This window comes from Marmota flaviventris, chromosome 17 (assembly GCF_047511675.1).
Source record: "Marmota flaviventris isolate mMarFla1 chromosome 17, mMarFla1.hap1, whole genome shotgun sequence".
In the NCBI taxonomy this organism is placed as follows: domain Eukaryota; kingdom Metazoa; phylum Chordata; class Mammalia; order Rodentia; family Sciuridae; genus Marmota; species Marmota flaviventris.
In genome coordinates this window covers 62,497,310-62,524,573 of record NC_092514.1, presented here as the reverse complement: position 1 = coordinate 62,524,573, position 27,264 = coordinate 62,497,310, and the positions used below count along the sequence as shown (strand labels likewise).

Below are 27,264 nucleotides of genomic sequence, written 5' to 3'. Positions count from 1 at the left end.
TATTGAAGTAAAACACAAAATTCAGCAAATTTTTGTGATTTGTTCTGGAATTCTATCCTGTTTTCATTCCAAATGGCAAATGTGGAAAGACAAAGCTTTGGTTATTAAAAAGACATTTCATATTTATAATATCACTTTTTAATTCTAATAAAGATAGTAAACTCTAAGTAGAATGCCAGGCTGACACTGGAAAAGTAGCCCTCTCTACTTTTAATCTGGAAGAACTCTGTTTTATTGATTACAAAGCTGGCAAGCAACTCAAATAGAGCAAACGCTCCAATAGGAAAGATTTTACTTAGGGCAGACAGCATGAGAGATGATCTATGCCTCATAGGAAGATGTCTTATCCATTTTCATATATTTTAGTTAGCTTCACAGGAGACTTATTTTTTTAAATATTTTTTTAGTTGTCAATGGACCTTTATTTTACTTATTTATATTTGGTGCTTAGAACCCAGTGCCTTACACATGCTAGGCAACTGTTCCACCACGGAGCTACAACCCCAGCCCAAGAAGACTTATGAATAGCCTGGAATAGATCTCTAGTACTATTTCCTATTGGGTCATTGACTTTAAAAGTAGCAGTCATGGAAAGGGTTGATACTTCTAAAACCAAAATCACTGTAGCGTTTCAAGATACCTAGAAAATGGGATAAGAAAAATCATGTCCTTCTATAGGTAGATTAAAAAAAAAACTGGGAAATTATATATTTTCAACAATAAAGAAAAAATATCCTATGGAAAATAGGATATAATTTACTTTCTTCTAAACATAGCAGAGGCATAGCTAAGGGGCATTGTGCTAAGATGGATGTATATTGGTTGCTATTATTAACTGCAGTGAAAGCTACTATGAAATGCTTATTTTATGGTAAAGCCTATGCTAAGATCTTAGAGAAGCCATGAAAGGTAGCTATTATTTTCTTTTTAGCCAAAAGGAAATAAGATCCAGAAGGGTTAATCTGACCAATCTTGTACTTCCATTTAGAATTGAAGTTTGGATTATCAAATTCTAGCTTCTTTCCACTGTGCCATGTAATCAATGAAATCAGTGGCATGAATCCAAAGTTGTTGTTATTTTTCCCAAGAGGTTTATTATTTTGGAAAATTTTCTTATTGGATACTTCTATCATGCACTGTTATGAGGCCATGCTCATATGTGATAGATATGATTGAGGTTAAAAACAAATTACTTTGAGGATTGCTATTTTCATCTTAAACTTACTGTTTATGGTAGTTAAGAATTTAGGTAAAATTTTATTTTTTCTTCTGTTAATAATGTTTCCCTCCTATTCTATTTGCTTAGTTTCAAGTCTTTCTTATCAAATAGTACCACCATTTAAATATTTTTCTTTTTTTTTGTTCTGCTAATAATCTCAACACTTCTCTAAAGTTGATAAAGCTTTGCTAAATTTGTGGACTGCTAATTTTATCTAGTTAAAGGGAAAGAAGATTAACTACTACTACCACTACTACTGCTATTTTTTTCCTGGCGCTACTAGGGATTGAACCCAGGGATGCTTTACCACTGAGCTACTTCCCCAGCCCTTTCTATTTCTTATTTTGAGAAAGGGCTTTGCTAAGTTGCTGAGCAGCACCTTGAACTTGCAATCCTCTTGTCTCAGCCCCCCAAGTCACTGGTATTGCAGTCATGTACCACCATACCCAGTCCAATAAGATGAATTATTATTCATTTCTAACCATTTTCATGTATATTTGTAACTCAGTGTGTTATGGATATATCAAACACAACCTGCCTAAAACTGAAACGATTCTCTTGGTTTGTGATATGACTGATGTTTTACCAGTCAAGATAGGCCTACCTATTTTTTCTTCTTTTTTATAACACATATAATCAACCACCAAGTTAAATTAAGCTTTTTTTTTAATTTTAATAAATGAATTCTAATTCTGAAGTATTCCTCAAATCAGACTCTTATCTATCATTAAGTTCACTTTCCTTTCCTAGGCTTTCATCATCTTTTATTGGATTATGTCAATACCTTCCAAATTTAAGCCTTGGCTTCTAATATTGCCAACTACGTTGTCATCAGTTTGACTTTTCAAAAGAGAAGTACTCTAGATGTGCCACTGCCTCAAGTAGAAAGGCTAAAATTGAAGGGAAAAATGGACAATTTGAGCACAATAATTGAAAACTATAATAGCCCACTCTCAATTAATGCATAGAACAACTAAAGAGAAAATCAAAAGGATAAAGAAGAGTTGACCAGTATTATCACCCTTGAAATATTTGTCAGGATAGACCATAACTAAGCTACAAAACAAGTCTCATTCAGTTTGAATGACTGAAATAACAGAAAATATATTCTATGACTCAAAAGAAATTAATTAAAATTGAATAGCAGAAGGAAGTTTGGGAAACGGAAATATTTGTAAATTAAACAATGCATTTCTAAAAAACTTATGCATTGAGAAGAAATCACATAGGAAAGTAGAAGGTATTTTGAACTGAATGAAATGAAAACACAATATATCAAAAATCTGGGATGCCTCAGCAACTTTGTGAGGCCTGAAACAACTTAATGAGAGTGTGTCTCAAAATAAAAAAAAGTAAAAAAAGGACTGGGGATGGGTTTAATCCCTGGTTTAAAAAAAAAAGAAATCTAGAAAAAGAAGAGCAAACTAAACCAAAGGCAATCTGAAAGAAGGAAATAACATAGATTAGAGCTGATGGACATGGTGGTGTGTGCCTGTAGTCTCAGCTATTGGGGAGGCTGGGGAGGAAGGATCACTTGAGCCCAGCAGTTTGAGACCACCTTGGGAAACAAAGTGAGACTCTGTCTCACAAAAAGATTAGAGCTGAAATCAATAAGATAACAAAAAGTCAGGAAAATCTATGTTCTTTGATTTTTAATTTTTTAAATTAATTAATTAGTTAACTAATTAATTTCTGAAGTACTGGCATTGAGCCAGGGCCTTAGCTCTTGCTGAGGAAGTGCTGTACCACTGAGCTACATCGGCAGCCCAGTTTTGGTTCTTTGAAAAGATCAACAACATGGACAAACTACATATATATAAAAAGACACAGATGAGAGAGAGCATCATCACTGACTACAGAAATTAAGAGGATTATAAAGGAATACAATGAACAATTTCTTGCCAACACTTACACAATTTAGATGAAATGGAAAAATATTTTAGAAAGGCACAAATTACAGAGCTCAGGATAAACTCCATAATCTGGTTCAAGGTCCTCCCAATCTTAGCAACCTACCTTTTTAGGACTTTTTCCTGCTACTTTATAACATGAAGCATATGTTCTAGAAAAGAAATACTTGGTGCTCTCCTAATATTCTGTGATTTTGCACACAATTATGCTTTTATATGCATGAAAAACTCTTTATTTTCAGAATCTCTGTATATCTCCTGATAAGCCTTTCTCTAATTCCAATCCTGTAAAACTTAACTTTTTCCTTATTCAGAATCTCACTGAATATATATGTAGTGTAATAAAAACACAACATGGTTCTTAATGCTGACCTGTTAGTATTTAAGACCATGACTATGAATTCCTAGAGGTCAGAGAATCTGTCTTCTTATTTTTATATTCCTAAGAGCTATGAATACTAGCAGTCAATAAAATCCACTGCATGAATTGTTGAATTCTTTATTACTTCTGCACAACTCCAACTATACTCTCAGAAATTCTCATATGAACCTAGAGTTTCACAGAAGAATCAACTCACCATCAATAGGCAGACTGTTCATCAGGTCTTCATATTCCTTTTCCTCAGGTTTAAAACCCATATATTTCATGAATGGTCTCAGCTTATTAGCATCAAGTTTCAATCCTTAGGAAAAAGAAAGATGGAAAAAAATTAAATAATAATGACAAATGAAAATGCTAGTTATGTCCATGTATTAATTAAAAGATGAACAATCAAAGGAACAATAAAGTTGTTTAAGTGATAAGAACTGTCATAGGAATCAAGAAAGGAACCTGTTTTCTCATTTTTTTGTCTAGAGGATCTGACTATAGCTCTCATAAGACATTTTTATGAAGAAAGAACTAAAGAGTTTGGCAAGTCTTGAGAATTCTGATGAGAAACAGCCTTTGTAATCTATTCAGAAAAAGGTTCACTCATACACTGCTGGTGGGACTGCAAATTAGTGCAACCAATCTGGAAAGCAGTATGGAGATTCCTCAGAAAACTAGCAATGGAACCATAATTTGACCCAGTTATCTCACTCCTCAGCATATACCCAAAGGACTTAAAATCAGCATATTATAGTGACATAGTCACATCAATGTTTATAGCAGCTCAGTTCACAATAGCTAAGCTATGGAACCAACCTAGGTGCCCTAAACAGATGAATAGATCAAGAAAATGTGGTACATATACACAATGGAATACTACTCAGCCATAAAGAAGAATGAAATTATGGCATTTGCTGGTAAATGAATAGAACTGGAGACTATCATGCTAAGGGAAATAAGGCAATCCCCCAAATCAAAGGCTGAATGTTCTCTCTGATAGGTGAATACTAACACACAATAAGTATGTGTGTGTGAGAATAATAGAAATTCATTGGGTTAGTCAAAGGGGAATGAAGGGATGGGAAGGGAGATAGGAATAGGAAAGACAGAAGAATGAATTGACATAACTTTCCTATGTTCACATATGAATACACACCAGTGAAACTCTACATCATGTACAACCACAAGAATGGGATCCTAATTAGGATAAATTATACTCCATGTATGTATGTCTAAATACACTCTACTGTCACGTGTCCTTAAAAAGAACAAATAAAAAAATTCTATACTAAAAACAGTTTTGAAATAAGTGATGGATTAGCTAACTCACAATATAGCAGGGAGGGGAAGAATAGAAATTCAGTAGATTAGATCAAGGAGAATGAAGGGAGGGATAGGAAAAGACAGTGGAATGAATCTTACATAATTTTCCTATGTACATATATGAATACACCACAATGAATCCCACCATCATGTACATCCACAAGAATGGGGTCCTAATTAGAATAAGAAACATTCCATACTTTTACAGATAGATCAAACTGGATTCTACAGTTATTATAAGTAAAAAGAACCAAGAAAAGGGAAATGCAGTGATGAAGAATAAAAAAATAATTTCTTCAAAGGTGATTATTTTAAACTAGTAAATAATGAGACAAAAATCATTTAAATAAATAAGTTAATTGACAAATTTGTCATTACTAAAAATGTGTGTGGTTTTTAAAAAGTAAATTCAAAACATAGGAAGTTTCGATTTGACCTGGTGTTTCACTTACCTGTAACAGACCTTATACCATCCAGCAACTTATGCTGATACACCTTTCCAGCAGCTGTAAGACAAGGCACATTATTGCTGGTAGCAGGCCCGCCCTGGCCCCTGGGGACTCAACCCCCAGTTCTTTGTTATGCATGTCAATGTGGCCAGCTCACAAGGCCCTGACACGGGCTTGCGGTTCCCTGTTTATCTGCCTAGAGCATATGTGTCTCTCGGGAACATCTTGACCTGTTCAAGCCTCCTGATAGGGGACGGTGACATGACGGTAACCCAAGGACGCAGTTATTACTCTTCCCTCCTCACTTTTGAGTGATTTCCCGCAGCTGTTAAAAATATATATAAGGGGAACAAATTTGGCAATAAAGCACGCACACGCTCCCTCCTGGATGAAGAACCTTGGTGTCCTGTGTATTTTTTTTTTTTTTTTTGATAAAATTTTGTTATGTTTTTATTACAGTTATACACAATAGTGGGGTTCCTAATGACATACTCATAAATGCATATAACATAATTTGCTACATTTCATTCCCCAGTATTTCCCTTTTCCTTCCTTTCTCCCACAACCTGATCCCCTTCCTCTATTCTACTGGTCTTCCCTCTAATTACTTATTATTTTTTAATTGGTACATTACAATTATACAGAAAAATGTGATTCATTATGGTATGTTCTTACATACATGTAGCATAACTTGGATGATTTCATCCCACAGTTCTTCCCCTTGCCTACTCCTCCCTCCTCCTTGATCCTCTTCCTCTAGTCTATTGTTTTCTCTTTTATTTTATTTATTTTTTTTTTTTAGTTTTTTATTGTTGGTTGTTCAAAACATTACAAATTTCTTGATATATCATATTTCACACTTTGATTCAAGTGGGTTATGAACTCCCATTTTTACCCCATATACAGATTGCAGAATTACATCAGTTACACATCCATTGATTTACATATTGCCATACTAGTGTCTGTTGTGTTCTGCTGCCTTTTCTATCCTCTACTATCCCCCCTCCCCTCCCCTCCCCTCCCCTCTTCTCTCTCTACCCCCTCTACTGTCATTCATTTCTCCCCCTTGTATTATTTTTCCCTTTCCCCTCACTTCCTCTTGTATGTACTTTTGTATAACCCTGAGGGTCTCCTTCCATTTCAATTTCTCCTTCCAAATGTAGCAATTTCCCTTCTCTCTCCCTTTCCCTCCCACCTCTCATCCCTGTTTAATGTTAATCTTCTTCTCATGCTCTTCGTCCCTACTCTGTTCTTAGTTACTCTCCTTATATCAAAGAAGACATTTGGCATTTGTTTTTTAGGGATTGGCTAGCTTCACTTAGCATAATCTGCTCTAATGCCATCCATTTCCCTGCAAATTCTATGATTTTGTCATTTTTTAATGCAGAGTAATACTCCATTGTGTATAAATGCCACATTTTTTTTTTATCCATTCGTCTATTGAAGGGCATCTAGGTTGGTTCCACAGTCTTGCTATTGTGAATTGTGCTGCTATGAACATCGATGTAGCAGTGTCCCTGTAGCATGCTCTTTTTAGGTCTTTAGGGAATAGACCGAGAAGGAGAATAGCTGGGTCAAATGGTGGCTCCATTCCCAGCTTTCCAAGAAATCTCCATACTGCTTTCCAAATTGGCTGCACCAATTTGCAGTCCCACCAGCAATGTACAAGTGTACCCTTTTCCCCACATCCTCGCCAGCACTTGTTGTTGTTTGACTTCATAATGGCTGCCAATCTTACTAGAGTGAGATGGTATCTTAGGGTGGTTTTGATTTGCATTTCTCTGACAGCTAGAGATGGTGAGCATTTTTTCATGTACTTGTTGATTGACTGTATGTTCTCCTCTGAGAAGTGTCTGTTCAGGTCCTTGGCCCATTTGTTGATTGGGTTGTTTGTTTTCTTATTGTCTAATTTTTTGAGTTCTTTGTATACTCTGGATATTAGGGCTCTATCTGAAGTGTGAGGAGTAAAGATTTGTTCCCAGGGTGTAGGCTCCCTATTTACCTCTCTTATTGTTTCTTTTGCTAATTTCGCTGGATACACAATTCTTGGTTGGAACCCATTTTCTTTCAGTGTTTGAAATATGTTGTTCCAGGATCTTCTAGCTTTCAGAGTCTGTGTTGAAAGATCAGCTGTTATCCTGATTGGTTTACCCCTAAATGTAATATCTTCCTTTCTCTTGTAGCTTTTAAAATTCTCTCCTTATTCTGTATGTTGGGCATCTTCATTATAATGTGTCTAGGTGTGGATCTCTTATGATTTTGCACATTCGGCGTCCTGTAGGCTTCTAGGATTTGGGATTCTGTCTCATTCTTCAAGTCTGGGAAGTTTTCTCGTAGTATTTAATTGAATAGATTGCTCATTCCTTTGGTTTGGAGTTCTGTACCTTCCTGTATCCCAATGACTCTTAAGTTTGGTCTCTTAATGTTATCCCATATTTCTTGGATGTTCTGCTCATGGTTTCTTAACAGTCTTGCTGAGCTGTCTATGTTCTTTTCCAGTTGAAATACTTTGTCTTCATTGTCTGATGTTCTGTCTTCTAAGATTTCTACTCTGCTGGTAGTATTCTCCATTGAGTTTTTAAGTTGGTTTATTGCTTCCTGCATTTCTAGGATTTCTGTTTGTTTGTTTTTTATAACCTCTATCTCCCTGTATAGTTGATCCTTTGCTTCCTGGATTTGTTTGTGTAATTCATTGTCGAAGTGATCTTTCATTGTCTGATTTTGCTGTCTAATGTCTTCCTTGATACTCCAGATCATCTGAAGCATGTATATCCTGAATTCTTTATCTGACATTCCATCTGCTGCAGCTGTTACCTCTTCTAAAGTTGAGTTGACCTGCATTGCTTGTGGTCCTTTCTTTCCTTGTCTTTTCATACTGCTTGCGTTTCTTTCTGCTTGGTGAAACTGTTGTGTTTTTGAAATGTTTTTTTCTCCTATATATTTATATTGCTATTGTATAGTTGAAAAGTCTCCCTTGCAGGGTCGGGCGGCGGTCTGCCTACCTTGCAGGCGCGGGTGGCGGCTCTGCCCTGCCCCTCCTACCACGCCCGTGTACCACTGGGTCACGGGTCTGCCCACTTTGCGGGCGCGGGTGGCAGCTCCGCTCCGCCCCCTCTCCAATTGGGGTCACGCGATCACCACGCCGGTGAGCCACTGGGCCTGCTCCGGGCGCGGGCGGCGGCCCAGCTCCTCCCCTCTGGCTCAAAGACAAATTGAGAGAGACTCGGGTGTCTGTGCCTCACCCTCCCTACCAGGAGACCAACTGTTTCTGTCGCCGCTGGTATTGATGAAGTTCTCTCCTCCGCCGCTTTCTGATGACATCAGATCTCTGCCATGTTGGTATCCTATGCGAATGGCAGCATTTCGTTCCCTTTGCCGGGTAACCAAAGCAACGGGTGAGTCCTGACCGGCCCTCAGCAGGACCCGGACCGAGAAGCAGTTTCTGCGGGCTCCTTAGCCCTGGGCCAGGGCAGTTCCGGGAGCCGGAACTCGGCCGCTCCATGCTCGGTGTATGCTCTGATAAGAGCAGGCTCCAAGAAGTGTCCTGTGTATTTTTAACCCCGCCGTCCCTCGCCAGACTCGGCTCCGTTAGCCGGACGCGGCATCTGGAGGTTCCCACCGAGATCTGGAAAGCAGGGGTGAGCGGACGGGGCTCACCTTCTAAAGGTAGAAGGGGGAGGATTGGTTTAAAGATAATTTAAAGAGACAGGGTACGTACCATGGGTAACTCAACAGCGAAGGTTCGTCTGGCTAACGAATTAAAAGAGCTGTTAAATACACAAGGAACAGGAATAAAAACTAAGACTGCAACCGAATTCGTTGAAACTATAGCCCAGGCTTGTCCTTGGTTTCTGACAGGAGGCTTTCTCAATAACAATGATTGGGATTTAGTTTGGCAACAGCTTCGCAGGGCTGTGTTGTCCGGAGGGGATTTTTTGTTGTGGAAAAGTGAAAATCAAGAGAGGTGTCGCGAGCTAGCCTGAGTCAATCAGGACGCCGGCTTCCCATGGTGTAACCTCGAAATGTTAACAGGCTCGGGACAATATGCTGTCATAAATCAGCAAATTAATTATGATCCTGGGATCTATGCTCAGATAGCCACAGCAGCCGTTCAGGCCTGGAAGGCTCTACCTGTTTCAAATGCTGAAACAAAAATTTCAAAAATTGCTCAAGGACCCTCTGAGCCTTATTCTGACTTCATAGCCCGATTAATGCAGATAGCGGGAAAGATATTCCCTAACTTGGAACAAGCCATGCTGGTCATTAAACAATTTGGAGCAGCGAGTGCCGTTCTAAGTTTGATGCTCAGGGACGCCCACTACAGCCGGGAAACGGGAACAGGGGCCTGCCCCGGGCCCCAGAAGCCAAGGTGTACGGGGCAATCCAGGGATGGAATGGTGCCCCGGGGAGTGGGCGACTTCGTCATCTTCCTCAGACCAACCCCTTTCTATCTGGGAGCTCCCAAGGGGAACGCCGGGAAGTGCAGGATTGGACCTCAGTTCCACCTCCCGAGCAGTACTGACTCTGCAGATGGGTCCCCAGACCCTGCCGATGGGAGCCTTTGGCCCTTTGCCGGAGGGAATTGTGGGACTGATACTGGGAAGAGGCAGCACTCTGCATAAAGGGCTCAGAATTCTTACAGGTGTGGTTGATGGTGATTACCATGGGGAGTTAAAAATTGTTGCCGAGGCTACCCAAGGGATCGTTATTATTCCTCCCGGAGAACGCATAGCACAATTATTGCTGCTGTCGGCGGCGTCCCTACCCAGCCGCGCCCTACAGGCAGCCCGGGGTAATGGCAGTTTTGGTTCCACCGGCACCCCTCAAACCTTTTGGGTAGCACACTTGGACTCCCGACCACAGTTAACCATTAAAATACACGATAAAATCTTCAAAGGGATATTAGATTCAGGAGCTGATATCTCTGTTATCTCTAAGAAACAATGGCCATCTGCTTGGCCTCTCCAAGATCCCTCAGCTGTATTACAGGGGATTGAGCAGACAAGACCAGAAAAAAGTGCCTCCTTTCTAAAATGGAGAGATGAGGAAGGAAACAGTGGTTATTTTCAGCCTTACGTAGTGGCTGGACTCCCCACAAACCTTTGGGGAAGGGACCTACTTCAACAAATGGGAGCTATCCTCACCACTCAGACCCTAAAAGGGAGTAATAAATTTGTTAATGACATGATGTTAGATATGGGATGGCTTCCCGGAAAATGACTGGGGAAAAGACATGAGGGAAGGGCAACGCCTGTGGACCCTACAGAAGAAATTACCAGAAGTGGAGGAGATCAGAGGGGGCTAGGAAATTTATCCTAGGGGCCACTGAAATGTGGCCACGTCCTCTATCTATTACTTGGTTATCAGATGACCCTGTGTGGATAGAACAGTGGCCCCTAACTAAGGACAAATTGCAGGCCGCGACCCTTCTGGTTCAGGAACAGCTTAGGGTGGGGCATGTAGTGCCTTCCACTTCCCCCTGGAACACTCCTATTTTTGTCATAAGAAAGGGGTCTGGAAAATGGAGGCTTCTCCAAGACCTGCGGGCTATTAATAGTACCATGCAGCCCATGGGACCTTTACAGCCAGGACTACCCTTCCCCACGGCTATCCCTAAAGATTGGCATCTTATTATTTTGGACCTAAAAGATTGCTTCTTTTCTATTCCCCTGGCCCCCCAGGATCGCAAATGTTTTGCTTTCTCTTTACCTTCAATAAATTTTAGGGAACCCTATCAGCGGTTTGAATGGACTGTCTTACCTCAAGGAATGGCCAATAGCCCTACTATGTGTCAGTACTTTATAGCAAAAATTCTGCAACCCTTTAGGCAACAATTCCCAAACTTTTATCTCGTCCATTATATGGATGATATATTGTTGGCAGGCCCTGATAGGAAAGCACTTTTCCAGTCTTATGAAGTCCTCCAGTCCCTGTTAAAGGGGGCCGGACTGATTATAGCCCCGGAGAAGGTGCAGATTCAGTATCCTTATAACTACCTAGGATATACTATTAACAAGGTAGGGATCACTCCCCAGAGGCCTCAATTTCAGGTGAACCAGCTCAAAACCCTGCACCAATGGCAGACATTTCTGGGGGAAATCCAATGGCTGCGGCCTTCCCTCCATGTCCCTACTGGTGAACTTAAACCCCTGTATGACCTTTTGAGAGGAGACCCCTCACCCACCTCCCCACAAAAACCTACTCCAGAAGCCTTGAAGGCACTTAGATTGATAGAGACAGCCTTACAAGAGATGCAGGTGATGCAGGTGGACTACTCCCAGTCCTTGTTATTCATTGTTCTGCCATCAAAACTCACCCCGACTGAAGTCTTTTGGCAGACTGGTCCTATTTATTGGGTTCACTTACCTGCATCCCCCTCCTGGGTCTTGATACCTTTCCATGATCTGGTAATACAATTAGTTTGGAAAGCAAAATATCTAGGAGATGCCTTGTTTGGGAAAACTTTTGATGTTCTCATATTACCATATAATCAAGACATTCTTTCTAAATTAAGACAGGAACATGATCTCTGGTGTCTTTTCTTCTGTAGTTTCATGGGACAGGTTGACAATCACTGCTGGGAGCCATTAGCCAAGTAGGTATGACAATTTCCTTGCCAGCGTACCCCATGTTGCAGTGACATTGAATGTAGGTGACCTTGCTCAAGGACCAAGGCGGATTAGGGTGTTCCCGGTTTAAGATAATCGGGTTTAGGGCGTTCCTGGTTTAGGTTCCAGGTTTAAGGTTTAAGATTATTCCTGCTGGGAATAGGGCGTATCCTGCTGCCTGAGTTCCCCTTGAGTTCTCACGGGATTTAGACAGTATTTTTTGGGAGACAGAAGCCCAGTGGAGGTGGATTTGGGCAGAGAATGTGGATTTGGGCAGAGAACGTGGATTTCCCCAGAATGTGTTTGTAGAGTGCCGGTGTGAGTTCGGGAATAAAGAGTTGCTGTTTGAATCTACAAGCTGTGTGGTGGCTCGTGATTGTGTGCCCAGCCAGACTGCGGCAAATCACTACCCTAAAAGCAGGCTCCTTGAAAGCCTAAAGACATGTCCAATAATTTTCCCAAAGATCCTAAAAAAGGATCCTCTCCCGGGGGCACAAACCGTCTTCACTGACAGGGCCAAAAATGGGTTTGCTGTCGTTTCAGATGGGACCCAAGTCATCCGCAAGAGAGTGGCCGATTGTTCGGCCCAAAAAGCGGAGGTTGCAGCCTTAATATTGGCCTTACAGACCTATAGCTCGGTGCCCCTTAATGTTTTCACAGACAGTCTCTATACCGCCAGGCTCGCCTCCGCGATTGAGACGGCACCTTATATTGGAAAACAATCCACTATCATGGATCAACTACAAACAGTGCAGCTTCTTATATGGGCTAGGGCAGACCCCCTCTTCATAGGTCACATTAGAAGTCATTCCGGACTTTCAGGTCCTCTGGCGGCGGGCAACGCCATGGCAGACGCTGCCACACATGCCACTAATTTTATATATACAATAACTGAGTATGATAAGGCCCTACAACTTCATAATAAATTTCACCTAAACGCACAAACTTTGCGCTTCCGCTCAGGATGTTCCCGGGATCAAGCTTTAAAAATTGTCTCCCTATTTCCTACTTGTGCACCTTTTATCCATTCCCCTTCTCTGGGAGTCAACCCAAGGGGCTTCAGCCAAACGACATCTGGCAAACTGATGTAACTCATATTCCTAGTTTTGGAAAACTGTCTTTTGTGCAAGTCAGTATAGACACGTTCTCTGGTTTTATCTCCGGTACTTTACATTCAGGAGAAAAGGCTAAGGACATGATACAGCACTATGTTAAAACCTTTTCCTTTATGGGAACCCCTCGATGTATAAAAACAGATAATGGCCCAGCTTATATTAGTCAAACCTTCCAAAAATTTTGCTCACAGTGGGATATTATACACAAAACAGGAATCCCATATAACCCCCAAGGACAGGCCATTGTTGAACGGGCCCATCAACATCTTAAAACCTATTTGCAAAAAACAAAAGAGGGGGAGATATACCAGAGTTGTCAGGGACCACATGCACTATTAAATATAACTCTATTCACTTTAAGTTTTTTGCTCACTGACGCCGAAGGCTGTACAGCAGTGCAGCGTCACTTTTCCCCTCCCACCATACAAAAAGCACAGATAAGATGGAAGGATCTGGCTACAGGGAAGTGGCAACCCCCTGCTCCACTCTTGGCTAGAGTGAGAGGAGCTGTATGTGTCTTCCCTCCAGGGATGGAAAAACCCATTTGGATCCCGGAGCGCTGCACCAGACCAGTGAATGAAAATTCAAGACAAAATGAAGTTCCCAAGATGGCTGATCCTGCCGCTGTTGTTCTCACCCCTTCAAGTGAGTGCCGAGACACACCTCATGAGCTGGACCCCGCTTGTGGCATTACCTTCTGGACAGGTTTGTTGAAGGAGGGCTTGACCCCCCACCTGGGAATATTCATGAATATCTTTTTGGAGCCCCTTGTGAGTGTAAGGGAGGGCCCCGGCACTCGGCCCCCTCTGGTTATACCCAGAGCGTTGATTGTAGGACTAATGTAAGCCTATATGGCGGCTGAACTCAATCAAAACATCGGAGGATTTAAGCAACCAAAATGGGTATGTGTTAATAAGCCCGGACTTGTTGTCCCTAATCCGACCGAGACTCTTGGAAGCTGTTCCGTCACTTGTCATTACACCCCGGCGATGAACATCTCCTATTATACATCAGCCTCAATTTGTGTTAATAATCAAGGAAAACAGTATTTTGAGGCCATCCTAACTAACACCCGTGGAGAAGGGGGGACCACTTATAATTTTATTCCTTTTCTTGGTGACCGGGGAGGGGAAGGCATCACAACTCGGTTAACGGAGTAGCTTTATACATGTTTTCCAAAATAAAAGCTCAAGGAGGGAAATTACTGCTCTAGCATGTTCTTTACCCTATCCTGCTAGATGTCCAAGGGTCAACATTTTAAAAATGAAAAACCAATAAACCAATATTAATTTTCTACCAGCTTTTAAAGGGTGGAGAATCCCCTACGAAGACAGGGTATATGTTTGCACATGATTTGAAGGCTTGGGAAGAAAAGCACAGCTTGGCCCCACAGTGCAGCAAGTTCAATGATTCAAATATTCTGGCAACCCCAATACCTGATGAGAGGGGCCAGAAGGTGGAAGATCTTCATGGGCATGAGGTCAACTAAGTTTCAAACGATTGGTTCTTGAACCAGAAAGAGCGCACCAGAACAACTGGTATTTTATTTAGAAATCCACACTCCTTGAAGATGATGTGTTTTCTGGCCCTCTGAAAGATGATTATTTACACTGGGGCATGAGGCCTAGAAGCTCTTTCCAACTCTGCACACACTGCCTCTTACAGAAGCATGGCTGCCATAGAGGATTCTAGCTCTAGACCAGCTCTACTTGCCTATGCCCTTGTTGTTTATATACACATATTTCACTATTTACATGTTACTTTTTACCACATGGCTAGGATTGGTTGTGAATTTTGTACCTTTTAATATGAGAAAAAAAAGTATTTTACAAGCACTGATGAGAAGCCAATATTAGAAAATAAAATTTGCCAGTCGCTTGAGGCAAGACAGATTTACTCTCCGCCCTCAGTAGGAGCAGAGGTCTGTGATGGGGCTTCATCCCTGGGAGAAGAACAAAGCCAAGGTTGTTACTCTTGAAAGGAGCAATTAAGCTTTTCCTTACCTCTTCACTTGAGAATTTTATATCACCCCCAGTCACTTACCCAGCATCCTTATTGAAAAATCTCATCCTCATCAGAGGAGTCCTTGTCATGTAGCTTCTGTGCCATGTTTTTCTTACGTGTGGCATTGAGAGGTCTGTACGTATCTCTAAGCCAAAGTGGCCGCCTTAACCAGAAAAAGCCCTCCTAGAAAACAGAAAGTGGAACATTAATTCTGCTTCCTGCTGCCTTCCCTGGCCACAGCACTGGGTTCTCTTCAGATTTACCTGATTTTCACTTTCCGTTGAGCTTCTCCTACACAGAAACCCGAAACAGCTCCTGGGGGGAAACACATGCACAAGACAATTAGTGATGGATGCCATTTTTCATGTCTTTTTGTAATGTGCACCTTTGGTCTTTTTAGGACAAAGCCTATACCTTAGTTCATAAGCACAATGAGCAAAATCATGCTAGACCTGGGGTCCTAAAAACAATTCCCTGCATGCTGGGCTACCAGAACTCTCTATGTATGTTCCCAAAGAGCCACATGAGCATAGGCAGGATTAGCAACTCTGCTTACCCTCTTGGCTAAGTACCTTGTACAGTACACAACCATACTGGGCTGAAGTGTTTTACTCTCTCCAGAGCCTTTCACATCAGTCCTCTTTGGACTTAAATCTCAACATGTATCATCATTTTGGGGTGGGGAGCAGGGTGGCTCTTGAGGGAGAAGGTGTTTCTATTTCCTAGCTGCTTTATCCTACAAGTTGAATGACATCAAGTAAATACCAAAGTCCAATTAGTAAAGTTGTCTAGCTCACTGATTTCCATATAGCAGGCTGTCACTTATGATTGAGTTGTAAAATCAGTTTAGACATATACATAACAAAAAACAATAGGAAAAAAAACCCTGTGCATTGTTTCAAACATTGCTGATGTTTACATTGAAATGTGTCTACTAATTCACAATATCAAATGTTGCTCACAGCCCAAGTGTGGGTATAATTAATGGAGAAGTACCTAGCTGGAAAGGAACCATTTTCTGACACTAACTGTGACCACAGGGTAAGATATTTTCCCTTTCTTATTCTCCGTTTCTTATTATAAAAGGAAGAGACAAACTACTATTTCTAAGCTCCCTGTTAAAATTCTATGAAATCTAGGTAAAAGGAATAGAGAGTGGGGGTGAGAAGGTGACCAGTAAGGCAAGAAGGTAAAGTTTTCCTACCACCTGGAGGAAGGACTCATACATTCTACTTCTACTTCCGCCAGCCTGGAAGGGGAATAGCACAGCACGCTAATGACCCAAGGTCTTCCCTGTCCCTGAAAGCCTCAAAGAAGGGCTCCAGCTGAGTCTGATGCACGTGAACAGTGGGAGCAGGCACAGCCCAAACCTCTTGCCCTCCACTCTCTTTCCTTAAGGACTGGAGACAGCAGATGCATCCCTGCTAGTGCCTTTGACCTCAGCAGGCTGGGAAACTAGTTTTCCTGGAGCCAGGGGAGACATGAGAGGAAGTATTCTTCCTGCCTTTAGCAGTTTCCTCACTGTTAAGATTGAAATAGATGAGTTCTAAAATTCTCATTTAGGGGCTGGGGTTGTGGCTCAGCGGTAGAGCGCTCGCCTAGCATGTGCGATCCTGGGTTCGATCCTCAGCACCACGTAAAAATAAATAAAGATATTGTGTCCAACTAAAAAATAAATATTAAAAATAAAATAAAATTCTCATTTAAATACTGCCAGGCTCATAGTTACCTTAAGGACTTTTCTTCATCATCTTGTGGTGCTGTTTTATGGGAATAAATCTGTTTTGGAAGAAAATACAGTCATAAGTATCACAATGACCACTAATCTCCAAGTCTCTATTCATTCCTTATATTTATTTTAAGTCTTATCTACCCAGTGAGATAATAACTTTTCTGAGGGCAGGAATTCTATCCTTTTAATGGTTCTCTGACTCTTCCATAGTACCTAGCTTAGGGTCTTGCATGCAGCTGGCACTTAATATATTTTATTGACTGTTTTAGATAAAATCCAACAGATAATTCCTAATAAAAACACTTAATAGTAGAAAAAGAAAGAACTACTTAACTTGATAAACATGTCTGCCAGAACTTTAAACAACAGTGTCGTTTTAAAATCAAGAATAAGAGTAGGATGCCTGTTATTGCTGCTGTTCAACCTCATTGAGGAGGTCTTAATCAATGCAGTATGAAAAATAAATGAGGGCATAAATGGGGAAAGGAACTGAAACTATATATCAAAATGGATTCTACTGTCATGTATAACTAAAAAGATCCAATTTAAAAAATCTATGTAGTGAAAATACTAAAATTCAGCTGGATGTGGTGGCACAAACTTATATTCCCAGCAGTCCGAGATATTAAGGCAAGAAGATCAAGTTTAAGGCCAGCCTGGGTAACTTTGAAATACCCTGTCTTAAAATAAAAAATATTTTTTAAATTTTTTTTAATTGTAGCTCAGTGGTAGAGCACTTGCCTACCATGCGTGAGGCACTTGGTTTACCGCATAAAACTAAAATATGGAAGGAAATGCTTCCTTCTAAAAAATAAAAATAAAAAAGACTGGGAGTGCAGCTCGGTGGTGGAGTGCCCCTGAGTTCAATCCCTAGCACCACAATAAATAAATAAATAAATGCACATTAAGAAGAAATGAATATATGGCATGAGATTACATGTTCCCAGAATGTTGTAAAGATGTTAATTCGCAAATTCATTTTCAAATTCAATCTAGTCCTATTCAAATTCAAAGACAGTTTTTTTGTTTGTTTGTTTGTTTTTGTTTTTATTTTGTTTTTCTTTTGGCAGAGAAAATATATAAGAATAGTGATGAAATGTACGAAATGATCAGGAGAGCAGGAGCTTGCCCTACCAAATATATAGCTTGAAATATGTTATAAAGCAACTGGAATTAAGTGGTGTGATGTTAGTACTGGTATAGAAAAAGACACCTGGATCAATGGGAAAAAAGAGTCCAGATAAAGATGGTATTTTACATCAGTGAAGAAAGAATCAACCATTAATTAAAATAGTTTTAAGGGCTGGGGTGGTGGCTCAGTGGTAGAGCACTTGCCTGGCATGTGTGAGGCACTGTGTTAGATTCTCAGCAACACATACAAACAAACAAACAAATAAATAAATAAAGGTCCATTGACAACCAAAAAAAAATATTAAGAATAAAATAAAATAGTTTTGAAACAACTGGGTAATCATGTAGGGGGGGAAAAGATTCCCTACTCCAACCATACTAAAACAAAACACAAATTCCAGAAGGATTAAAAATATAAATAAAAATGCAATGTTAGAAAAGCAGTAGAAGAAAGTATCTGAAATCACCTTTATTCCATGAGGTAATAGAGACCACTGGTTATAACAATAGCTCATCCATGGCCACAAGGCAGTGCTGGTGACAGAGGTGGGTGGCTTGACTAGAAACACACCTACTCTTCACAGCCCTCCCCCTTGTCTTTTTTCTTATGGATTTATTTTCTTAAGGACTAACATATTTACTATAAAAAAAGTTTTATAAATCCATGTTAGTCCTTACAATGGTTTGCAATGGTTTTCTTTGTATTTCAACATTTCAAATATTTCCCAGTATTTTTGTCTCTTAAGGAGGTGAACAGGCTTTGTAATAGGAACTGGAATTTTGCTCTTGGTTAGCCACCCAGGTCAGTTGATCTCCTTCATTTGTAAAAGAGGGTTTATAATATTATCCTACAGGATTTTTGTGAGGATTAAATAAAATAACATGTGGAAACTGTTTGTTCTATATGCTTCACATCCATACATACTGTTTGCTAATGGGCATCAGAGATAGGATGGTCACATCTGCTAAAGACTGCTAAAGGTTTCTGCCTGTGATATCAGACTTAGAAAGCTCTTTTCCCTCAGGTTATAAAAAAAAATATTGCTTCTATTTTCTTCTACTACTATCATGATTTCTTTCTTTTTTTTTAACATTTACTGAAATATGTTTAAGGTGAAAAGTAGGCATCTTTTATTACTTGCTCCTTCATTAGGCTTCTATTACTATTAATTCATTTTTTCTCCAGTGATTTGAATATTTTTTTATATTTATTTTTAAGGTGTAGATGAACAAAACACAATGCCTTTATTTTTATGTGGTGCTGAGGATCAAACCGGTCCTGCCTGTGCTAGCCCGTGCTAGCACTCTACTGATGAGCCACAATCCCAGCCCCCCAGTGATTTAAATTTTAAAAGATTACATTTAAAAAACCATATGATCATCTCGATAGATGCAGAAAAAGCATTCGACAAAGTACAGCATCCCTTTATGTTCAAAACTCTAGAAAAACTAGGGATAACAGGAACATACCTCAAGATTGTAAAAGCAATCTATTCTAAGCCTCAGGCTAGCATCATTCTGAATGGAGAAAAACTGAAGGCATTCCCTCTAAAATCTGGAACAAGACAGGGATGCCCTCTCTCACCACTTCTGTTCAACATATTTCTCGAAACACTGGCCAGAGCAATTAGACAGACGAAAGAAATTAAAGGCACAAAAATAGGAAAAGAAGAACTTAAATTATCACTATTTGCAGTGACATGATTCTATACCTAGCAGACCCAAAAGGGTCTACAAAGAAACTATTAGAACTAATAAATGAATTCAGCAAAGTGGCAGGCTATAAAATCAACACGCATAAATCAAAGGCATCCCTGTATATCAGCGACAAATCCTCTGAAATGGAAATGAGGACAACCACTCCATTCACAATATCCTCAAAAAAAATAAAATACTTGGGAATCAACCTAACAAAAGAGGTGAAAGACTTATACAATGAAAACTACAGAACCCTAAAGAGAGAAATAGAAGAAGATCTTAGAAGATGGAAAAATATACCCTGTTCATGGATAGGCAGAACTAACATCATCAAAATGGCGATATTACCAAAAGTTCTCTATAGGTTTAATGCAATGCCAATCAAAATCCCAACGGCATTTCTTGTAGAAATAGAGAAAGCAATCATGAAATTCATATGGAAAAATAAAAGACCCAGAATAGCAAAAACAATGCTAAGCAGGAAGTGTGAATCAGGCGGTATAGCGATACCAGACTTCAAACTATACTACAGAGCAATAGTAACAAAAACAGCATGGTACTGGTACCAAAACAGGCGGGTGGACCAATGGTACAGAATAGAGGACACAGAAACCAATCCACAAAACTACAACTATCTTATATTTGATAAAGGGGCTAAAAGCATGCAATGGAGGAAGGATAGCATCTTCAACAAATGGTGCTGGGAAAACTGGAAATCCATACGCAACAAAATGAAACTGAATCCCTTTCTCTCGCCATGCACAAAAGTTAATTCAAAATGGATCAAGGAGCTTGATATCAAATCAGAGACACGGCGTCTGATAGAAGAAAAAGTTGGCTACGATCTACATACTGTGGGGTCGGGCTCCAAATTCCTCAATAGGACACCCATAGCACAAAAGTTAATAACTAGAATCAACAAATGGGACTTACTCAAACTAAAAAGTTTTTTTCTCAGCAAAAGAAACAATAAGAGAGGTAAATAGGGAGCCTACATCCTGGGAACAAATCTTTACTCCTCACACTTCAGATAGAGCCCTAATATCTAGAGTATACAAAGAACTCAAAAAATTAGACAATAAGATAACAAATAACCCAATCAACAAATGGGCCAAGGACCTGAACAGACACTTCTCAGAGGAGGACATACAGTCAATCAACAAGTACATGAAAAAATGCTCACCATCTCTAGCTGTCAGAGAAATGCAAATCAAAACCACCCTAAGATACCATCTCACTCCAGTAAGATTGGCAGCCATTATGAAGTCAAACAACAACAAGTGCTGGCGAGGATGTGGGGAAAAGGGTACACTTGTACATTGCTGGTGGGACTGCAAATTGGTGCAGCCAATTTGGAAAGCAGTATGGAGATTTCTTGGAAAGCTGGGAATGGAACCACCATTTGACCCAGCTATTCCCCTTCTCGGTCTATTCCCTAAAGACCTAAAAAGAGCATGCTACAGGGACACTGCTACATCGATGTTCATAGCAGCACAATTCACAATAGCAAGACTGTGGAACCAACCTAGATGCCCTTCAATAGACGAATGGATAAAAAAAAATGTGGCATTTATACACAATGGAGTATTACTCTGCATTAAAAAATGACAAAATCATAGAATTTGCAGGGAAATGGATGGCATTAGAGCAGATTATGCTAAGTGAAGCTAGCCAATCCCTAAAAAACAAATGCCAAATGTCTTCTTTGATATAAGGAGAGTAACTAAGAACAGAGTAGGGACGAAGAGCATGAGAAGAAGATTAACATTAAACTGGGATGAGAGGTGGGAGGGAAAGGGAGAGAGAAGGGAAATTGCATGGAAATGGAAGGAGACCCTCAGGGTTATACAAAATTTCATACAAGAGGAAGTGAGGGGAAAGGGGAAAATAATACAAGGGGGAGAAATGAATGACAGTAGAGGGGGTAGAGAGAGAAGAGGGGAGGGGAGGGGAGGGGATGGGGGATAGTAGAGGATAGGAAAGGCAGCAGAATACAACAGACACTAGTATGGCAATATGAAAATCAATGGATGTGTAACTGATGTGATTCTGCAATCTGTATACGGGGTAAAAATGGGAGTTCCTAACCCACTTGAATCAAAGTGTGAAATATGATATATCAAGAACTATGTAATGTTTTGAACAACCAACAATAAAAAAAATTAAAAATAAATAAATAAATAAAAAGTCTCAGGGGTTGAGAGTGTAGCTTAGTGGCAAAGCATATCCAAGGCCCTGGGTTTGATTCTTAACACATAACATGCATGCATATAAATATATGCAAACGTCTTAGGATCACTTGAGTCTCTCTATTGCTAGACTCTGTATGCTACTTCAGATACTGGATTTACATGATTCCTCATTGTGGAATTGACATAATATCTCATCTCTTTTCTTTTGAACACCATATTGTCCACTATAGTAGTATCTACTACTACATCCTCCCTTGTCTTCCTAGAGCTCATCATCTAATTGGGGAGAGGAAATAATAAAAATATAAATAAACACGAATATAAGATTGAATTGTACATACAAATTTGTTTGGGGCCAGGGATAGAACCCAGGTGCATTTAATCACTGGCCATACTCCAAGCCCTTTTTATGTTTTATTTTGAGACACAGTCTCACTAAGTTGCTTAGGGCCTCACTAAATTAACCGAGGCAAGCTTTGAACTTGTGATCCTCCTGCCTTGGCCTCCTGAGTCACTGGATTATAGCCATGCACCATGATACCCAGCTGTATAAACAAATTTAAATCAGTATAAAATTTTACAGAAATTTCAAGAAAGGCCACATGCCACCCAGAGATGCAGATCATACCATCTGTGCAATGGTCAGTGATAATCTTCCCAGAGGCTTTTTGCAAACTGACCCCATGTGTAAGCACCCCCTTAGGCTCAAAATTTGACTCTGTCTTCACTAAGAGAGAACTTACTTCTTTTCTTCCGAGAAGTCTCACCTTATAGATGCTACAGGACTGACCCCAACACAGATTGCCAGAAAATGACCTGATAGTAAGAAATACTTCTGCTCCACAAACAGAACATCTGTCTACACCACAAGGGAATTGCTTCTCTGTAGAGAGGCCTCTGAGGCATACTTAAGCCCAACTGGAAAGCTACTTGGTGAGAATAGAATTAGAACAAAAGGGCTAAGGTAGATAGATCCATTCATCTCCTCTCCTGGCCAGGGGTTGTCCGGCCAGTGAAACTGACTCCACACCTGCCCAGAGATCCATTGCTACTCTCGCAAAATGTTAGGATGGGCACTATTCAAACCAGTTTCTTTTTTTTTTAATATTTTTTATTGTTGATGGACTTTATTGTCTTTATTTTTATGTGGTGCTGAGGTTCAAACCCAGTGCCTCATGCATGCTAGGCGAGGACGCTACCACTGAGCCACAACCCCAGCCCTCAAACCAGTTTCTTTCTTGTCTTTTCTGTGCTTTTACTACTGACCAGCTCTCCTGTAGATATATTTTTCTTTTCTTTTTTTGGTACTGGGGATTGAACCCAGCCTACTCTAGCTACTCAGCCCTTTCATTTTTTTTTATTTTGAGAAAGGGTCTTGCTAAGTTGCCCAAACTGGCCTCAAATTTGCCATCTCCCTGCTTCAGACTCCTAAGTCACTGGCAGTATAGGTGTGTGCCATCACTCCTGGCCTGGACCTATTTTTCTGTAGATATGTAATATACTCAGTCAGGTTTCTATTCAAGTCTGAGCCATCTGATCCTTATATATCTCTGTTCCACTCCATTAATGGAACAGAGATGTTGGTGTTTCTCTCTCCTATAGTCATCTTTTAAAAAATTGTTTACCAAAAATTTAAATTATGAGGGGAGGGACAAAGCTTCACAATCACCTCAAGAAATGGAAACAAATCTCATAGTTGGCATAGGTCCAGGAGAACTGGGGTATTCAGAGAAGGCTTTGTAAAGAAAGATGAACTTGAATTGGTTTTTGACAGATTCATAAAACTTCCACAGACATGGCAAAGTAAGGGAATTTTAGATAGGCAAGGAATGAGCATGGTGTGACGGGTATATGGAGAGGCTGCTCTGGCTGGAATGGAGGACTGCTATTACAGTAGAAAAGGCAAACTAGCTAAGTTGGATGGTTGAATTGGGAGGGTAGAATCAAGATTGTCAGCTCGTTAAATGACTCTTAATATTCTAAACCTGCCTATTGAGAAAAGTAATAAACCATCATGTAAGCAAACAGAAGGTAAACAGAAGCCAGAGCCAGGAATATACTATTATCACTAGGACCTGCTCTGGAGTAGCCTGATGAGAATTTAGCTGCAGTGCTTTACCTGAACACCTACTTAGACAATACCTCACACACTGGAGGAGGAGGAAGCTGTGTGGATCCACTGAGTCTACATATAGCACTTTGATCTTTTAGCCCTCTCCTTTTACCCCAGGGTAATGACTGCTGCTTGAGAGTGAAGTCATCTCTTGTCATTTCAGTAACAAGGAAAGAAATCAGTGGTAGAATGAAAGTACATCAAAACTTTACAAAAATGAGAGCAACAAATTGTGGACATGGTTTTGGGTTGGACAAATTTTGCTACGATGACATCTCTGGCCATATTAGTCTTAATTTCTTAAGAAATTATAGCTTGTTCTCTTGGTTTCAATTTCTCAAAGATTCCCTGGAAATGAAGTTCCTTTAAAAGTCTCTGGGGCTGGGCACTGTGAAGCACACTTATAATCCCAGCTGCTTGGGAGGCTGAGGCAAAAGGATTGTGAGTTCAAAGCCAGCCTCATCAATTTATCAAGGTACTAAGCAACTCAGTGAGACCCTGTCTCTAAGTAAAATACAAAAAAGGGCTGGAGATGTGGCTCAATGTTCAAACACCCCTGGGTTCAATCCCTGGTACCAAAAAGTAAAATAAAAAAAATAAATAAAAATCCCTAGAATATATTATTCAATAAAAGAACAAAGCATAACTCAGTGTTAGTGACTGAAGAGAAATGTCAAGTAGTAGGTGGGGAAGGAACTTTGATTTTCAGGGTATACGTTCTAAATCTATTACAATGATAAGATGTATTCTGGAAACCTGAATTGATTGTTGTCCTTACCTCAATCACACAGAAAATTATAATCAAAATCATCACCACTACAGTCACAGATATTGCCAAGATGAGTTTGTTGTTATAACCATATCCCGGGACTCCTTTTGTGAGCTAAAAGAAAGAAAAAGAATGATTTTTATTAAGTAAAAAAGAGACTGGAAAGGATGAAAGTTAACTATTCAAAATTTCCATTCTTCCAGGTGAATAGCTTGCAGTTTCTTAAAGAACACACCAAATTTAATATGTTACATCTTATTATCACACATTTTTCTTCCTATTATTTGTTTATCTTGTGTGTTAAGTCCACTTTATTCTCTAATGGAACAAAATGGGGATCACTGTCTTGGGCAAAGTTATGTGGCCAAGACAAGATGTGGACTAGAAGCCCCTGGTCTTCCCACTTGAATGCTTCAATTGTATACCCTAAATGATGAAAAAGTCTGGGCTTCTTGCTCAATAGTTTCCCTCACCTCACTTGTCTCCTCATGCTCTTTGTTATCACCCTGGGCTTCTGTGCTCTCATTGATATAGTTCTCAGTTTTCCACTGGTCCTTATCCCATTCGGCCTTGGACACATTGATTTCTTGCTGCTCACTGAGAAGCTTCATCAGGAGGCCTGATCTGGAGATGAGCTTGGCACAGGCCAGTTGCACATAGGGTTCAGAGCAGTCCAATTTCAAAGTCCGAATAACATGACAAATGAGCCTTCTCACGTCATTGTTGGGGATGAGGGACCGAAGTTGCTGGTTTAGCTGAATTTCAAACTGATCACCTGGGGATGCCGTCAATGGGTAGGATAAGTCTTCAGGCTTGGGTTGTGAGTCAGTGTTCGCGTTGAGGTATTCCCATTGTGTCTCATTGGTTTGTTGAACAGTTGGCATTATGTTGAAAGGAGTCACAGCAGAATCTACAGCCTCTGCACCAGCGTTTTCATAGGTTGCATTTTCAGAGGTGGGTTCATCCAACACAGTATTGTTTGCTTCAAAAATAGTTCCTTCAGAAGGAATTTTTGCAGTATTGTTTTCTGCAGGAACACTTTCTATAGGTTCTGAAAGAGCATATAATCCTGAGAAAGGATTCTCCTGAGAATTCAGGTCTCCTAAAGATGAAAAGGCCCCTCGTGGGGGGGAATTTATGAGGCTCCTTATTGCAGAGAATGGGGGCCTCTTTGCAAGCATCAGTCTATTGTGCAAATTATCCTTTCTGAACTTTCGACTCACTTTGGCCTTGGGTATTCTGTGGGCTGCAAGAGAGTAAGTTTTATGAAAGCTGTGAGTCTTTTTGGAACGTATGACTGGTTTATCAGCCTTCAGGCTTTTAACTCGAGCATTTGCATCTTCTAAAACAAAAAGGGTGTAGGTTAAGTCTTTTGCTTTGTTTCTAATCTCAGGGTGTAATTTTGAAATGGAAGAGGTGGGAGATTTGCCCAAGGAGTATTGTTTCAAAAAAGAAGAGACTGCTGCCTTATGTTCATTTGTAAATGAAGCGTCCAGGAGGGAGTTTCCCACTAACTTCCTGGGCCTCCTCCGCAACTTGTGAAGCTGCTCTAGTTCCCTTGGGATTGGTCTCCTGAGCCTGCCTTCTTGGGCAACATTCTCCGCAAGTGCCCAGGCACTCTGTTTCCTTCCCATACTCTGTTTTCTCATTTCATTGAGGTGTCTTTTCCGTATGCCCTTCGGCCCCTTGATGACTCTGTTTACTCTCCTCAGCCTTTTCTTTGTACTCTCAATCTCTGCTAGGCTGTTTTCCTGTGGTTGGGCAGTTTCCAATTTCTTTTGAAAGATTTGGAGTTTAAATTTGGGACCTAAAAGCCTAGATTGCATAAGCATGGCAGTTTTTTCTTTTTTTTTCACCTCATCAATTTTTTCCTGAATTTCTGCATCTAACAAATTTTCCGGAAAATGAAGCTTCTTTAATTTGTTTTTATAAGTTGAATTGTTGGATGCAGTTGAAAGAGAAGAGTTCTTTGTATTGTTCTTCAAATATTCCATGGCATTACCTCCATCTTGTACGTTTGAAAAAAGCAGTTTAATGAATGGTAATAATGTTGACTCTACGTCTTCTAGATTTCCCTCTGAGAAATATGGCAATATGTAATTTAATGCACTTATAACATCACTTTCATCATTGAAGTCTAGCTGTTCATTTAAGAATCCCGAAAAGGTGACACCATTTTTATCTGAAGCTGGCTTTTCAGGCTCAATAGAAAGTTCAGTGCTAGTGTTCTTCTTCCGGGCCTGTAACACCTTCATGAATGATCCTTCTGCATTCCCTACAGATGCATCTTGAACTGTCAAAAAAGAAGAGACTACTTTTGATAACAGAAGACTGATGGACAGCTTTTTGTCAGTCCACAGCCATACATTCCAGCCAAACATTTAAGTGTCATTTAGAAGAAAGAAAAATAATTTCATAATTAAACCTATGAAATGGCAACAACACAAAGAAAAAAAAGACATCTTTTTTGACAAAGTGCTACTTAACTCAGAATATTCCATACTGTGTATAAGAACTCTGTTTAGGACAGCCAATTGCCCAATACTCAATAAAAGCCCAAGACTAGAAGAGAAATATTCATGGGCTCTGAGAGATTCTCTACAGATCAGCTGTGTCTCCTTACATTTACAT

At 40.1% G+C, this 27,264-nt stretch overlaps 2 protein-coding genes across 16 annotated transcripts in view; both read right to left on the bottom strand.

Moving 5' to 3' along the window:
* Efcab3 (EF-hand calcium binding domain 3) overlaps window positions 1–15,128 on the bottom strand; it is a 107,242-nt gene extending 92,114 nt beyond the window's left edge. For 13 of the 15 annotated variants that reach the window (XM_071603940.1, XM_071603943.1, XM_071603945.1 and 10 more), the window contains exons 1-3: window positions 15,038–15,128; window positions 5,275–5,328; window positions 3,708–3,812 (exon numbers count right to left, since the gene is read on the bottom strand). In XM_071603940.1, the coding sequence (XP_071460041.1) occupies window positions 3,708–3,812; window positions 5,275–5,328; window positions 15,038–15,044 (166 nt within the window). In that variant the 5' untranslated portion in view covers window positions 15,045–15,128. Of the gene's footprint in view, window positions 1–3,707; window positions 3,813–5,274; window positions 5,329–8,989; window positions 9,532–15,037 lie in introns of those variants that run through there. The other 2 variants (XM_071603949.1, XM_071603946.1) reach the window with 2 other exon arrangements.
* LOC139702516 (leucine-rich repeat-containing protein 37A3-like) overlaps window positions 14,771–27,264 on the bottom strand; it is a 38,416-nt gene continuing 25,922 nt past the window's right edge. The window contains 6 exon segments of the mRNA XM_071603863.1: window positions 14,771–14,936; window positions 15,038–15,181; window positions 15,262–15,313; window positions 16,728–16,777; window positions 24,643–24,747; window positions 25,107–26,926. Coding sequence (XP_071459964.1) covers window positions 15,047–15,181; window positions 15,262–15,313; window positions 16,728–16,777; window positions 24,643–24,747; window positions 25,107–26,926 — 2,162 coding nt within the window. The 3' untranslated portion in view covers window positions 14,771–14,936; window positions 15,038–15,046.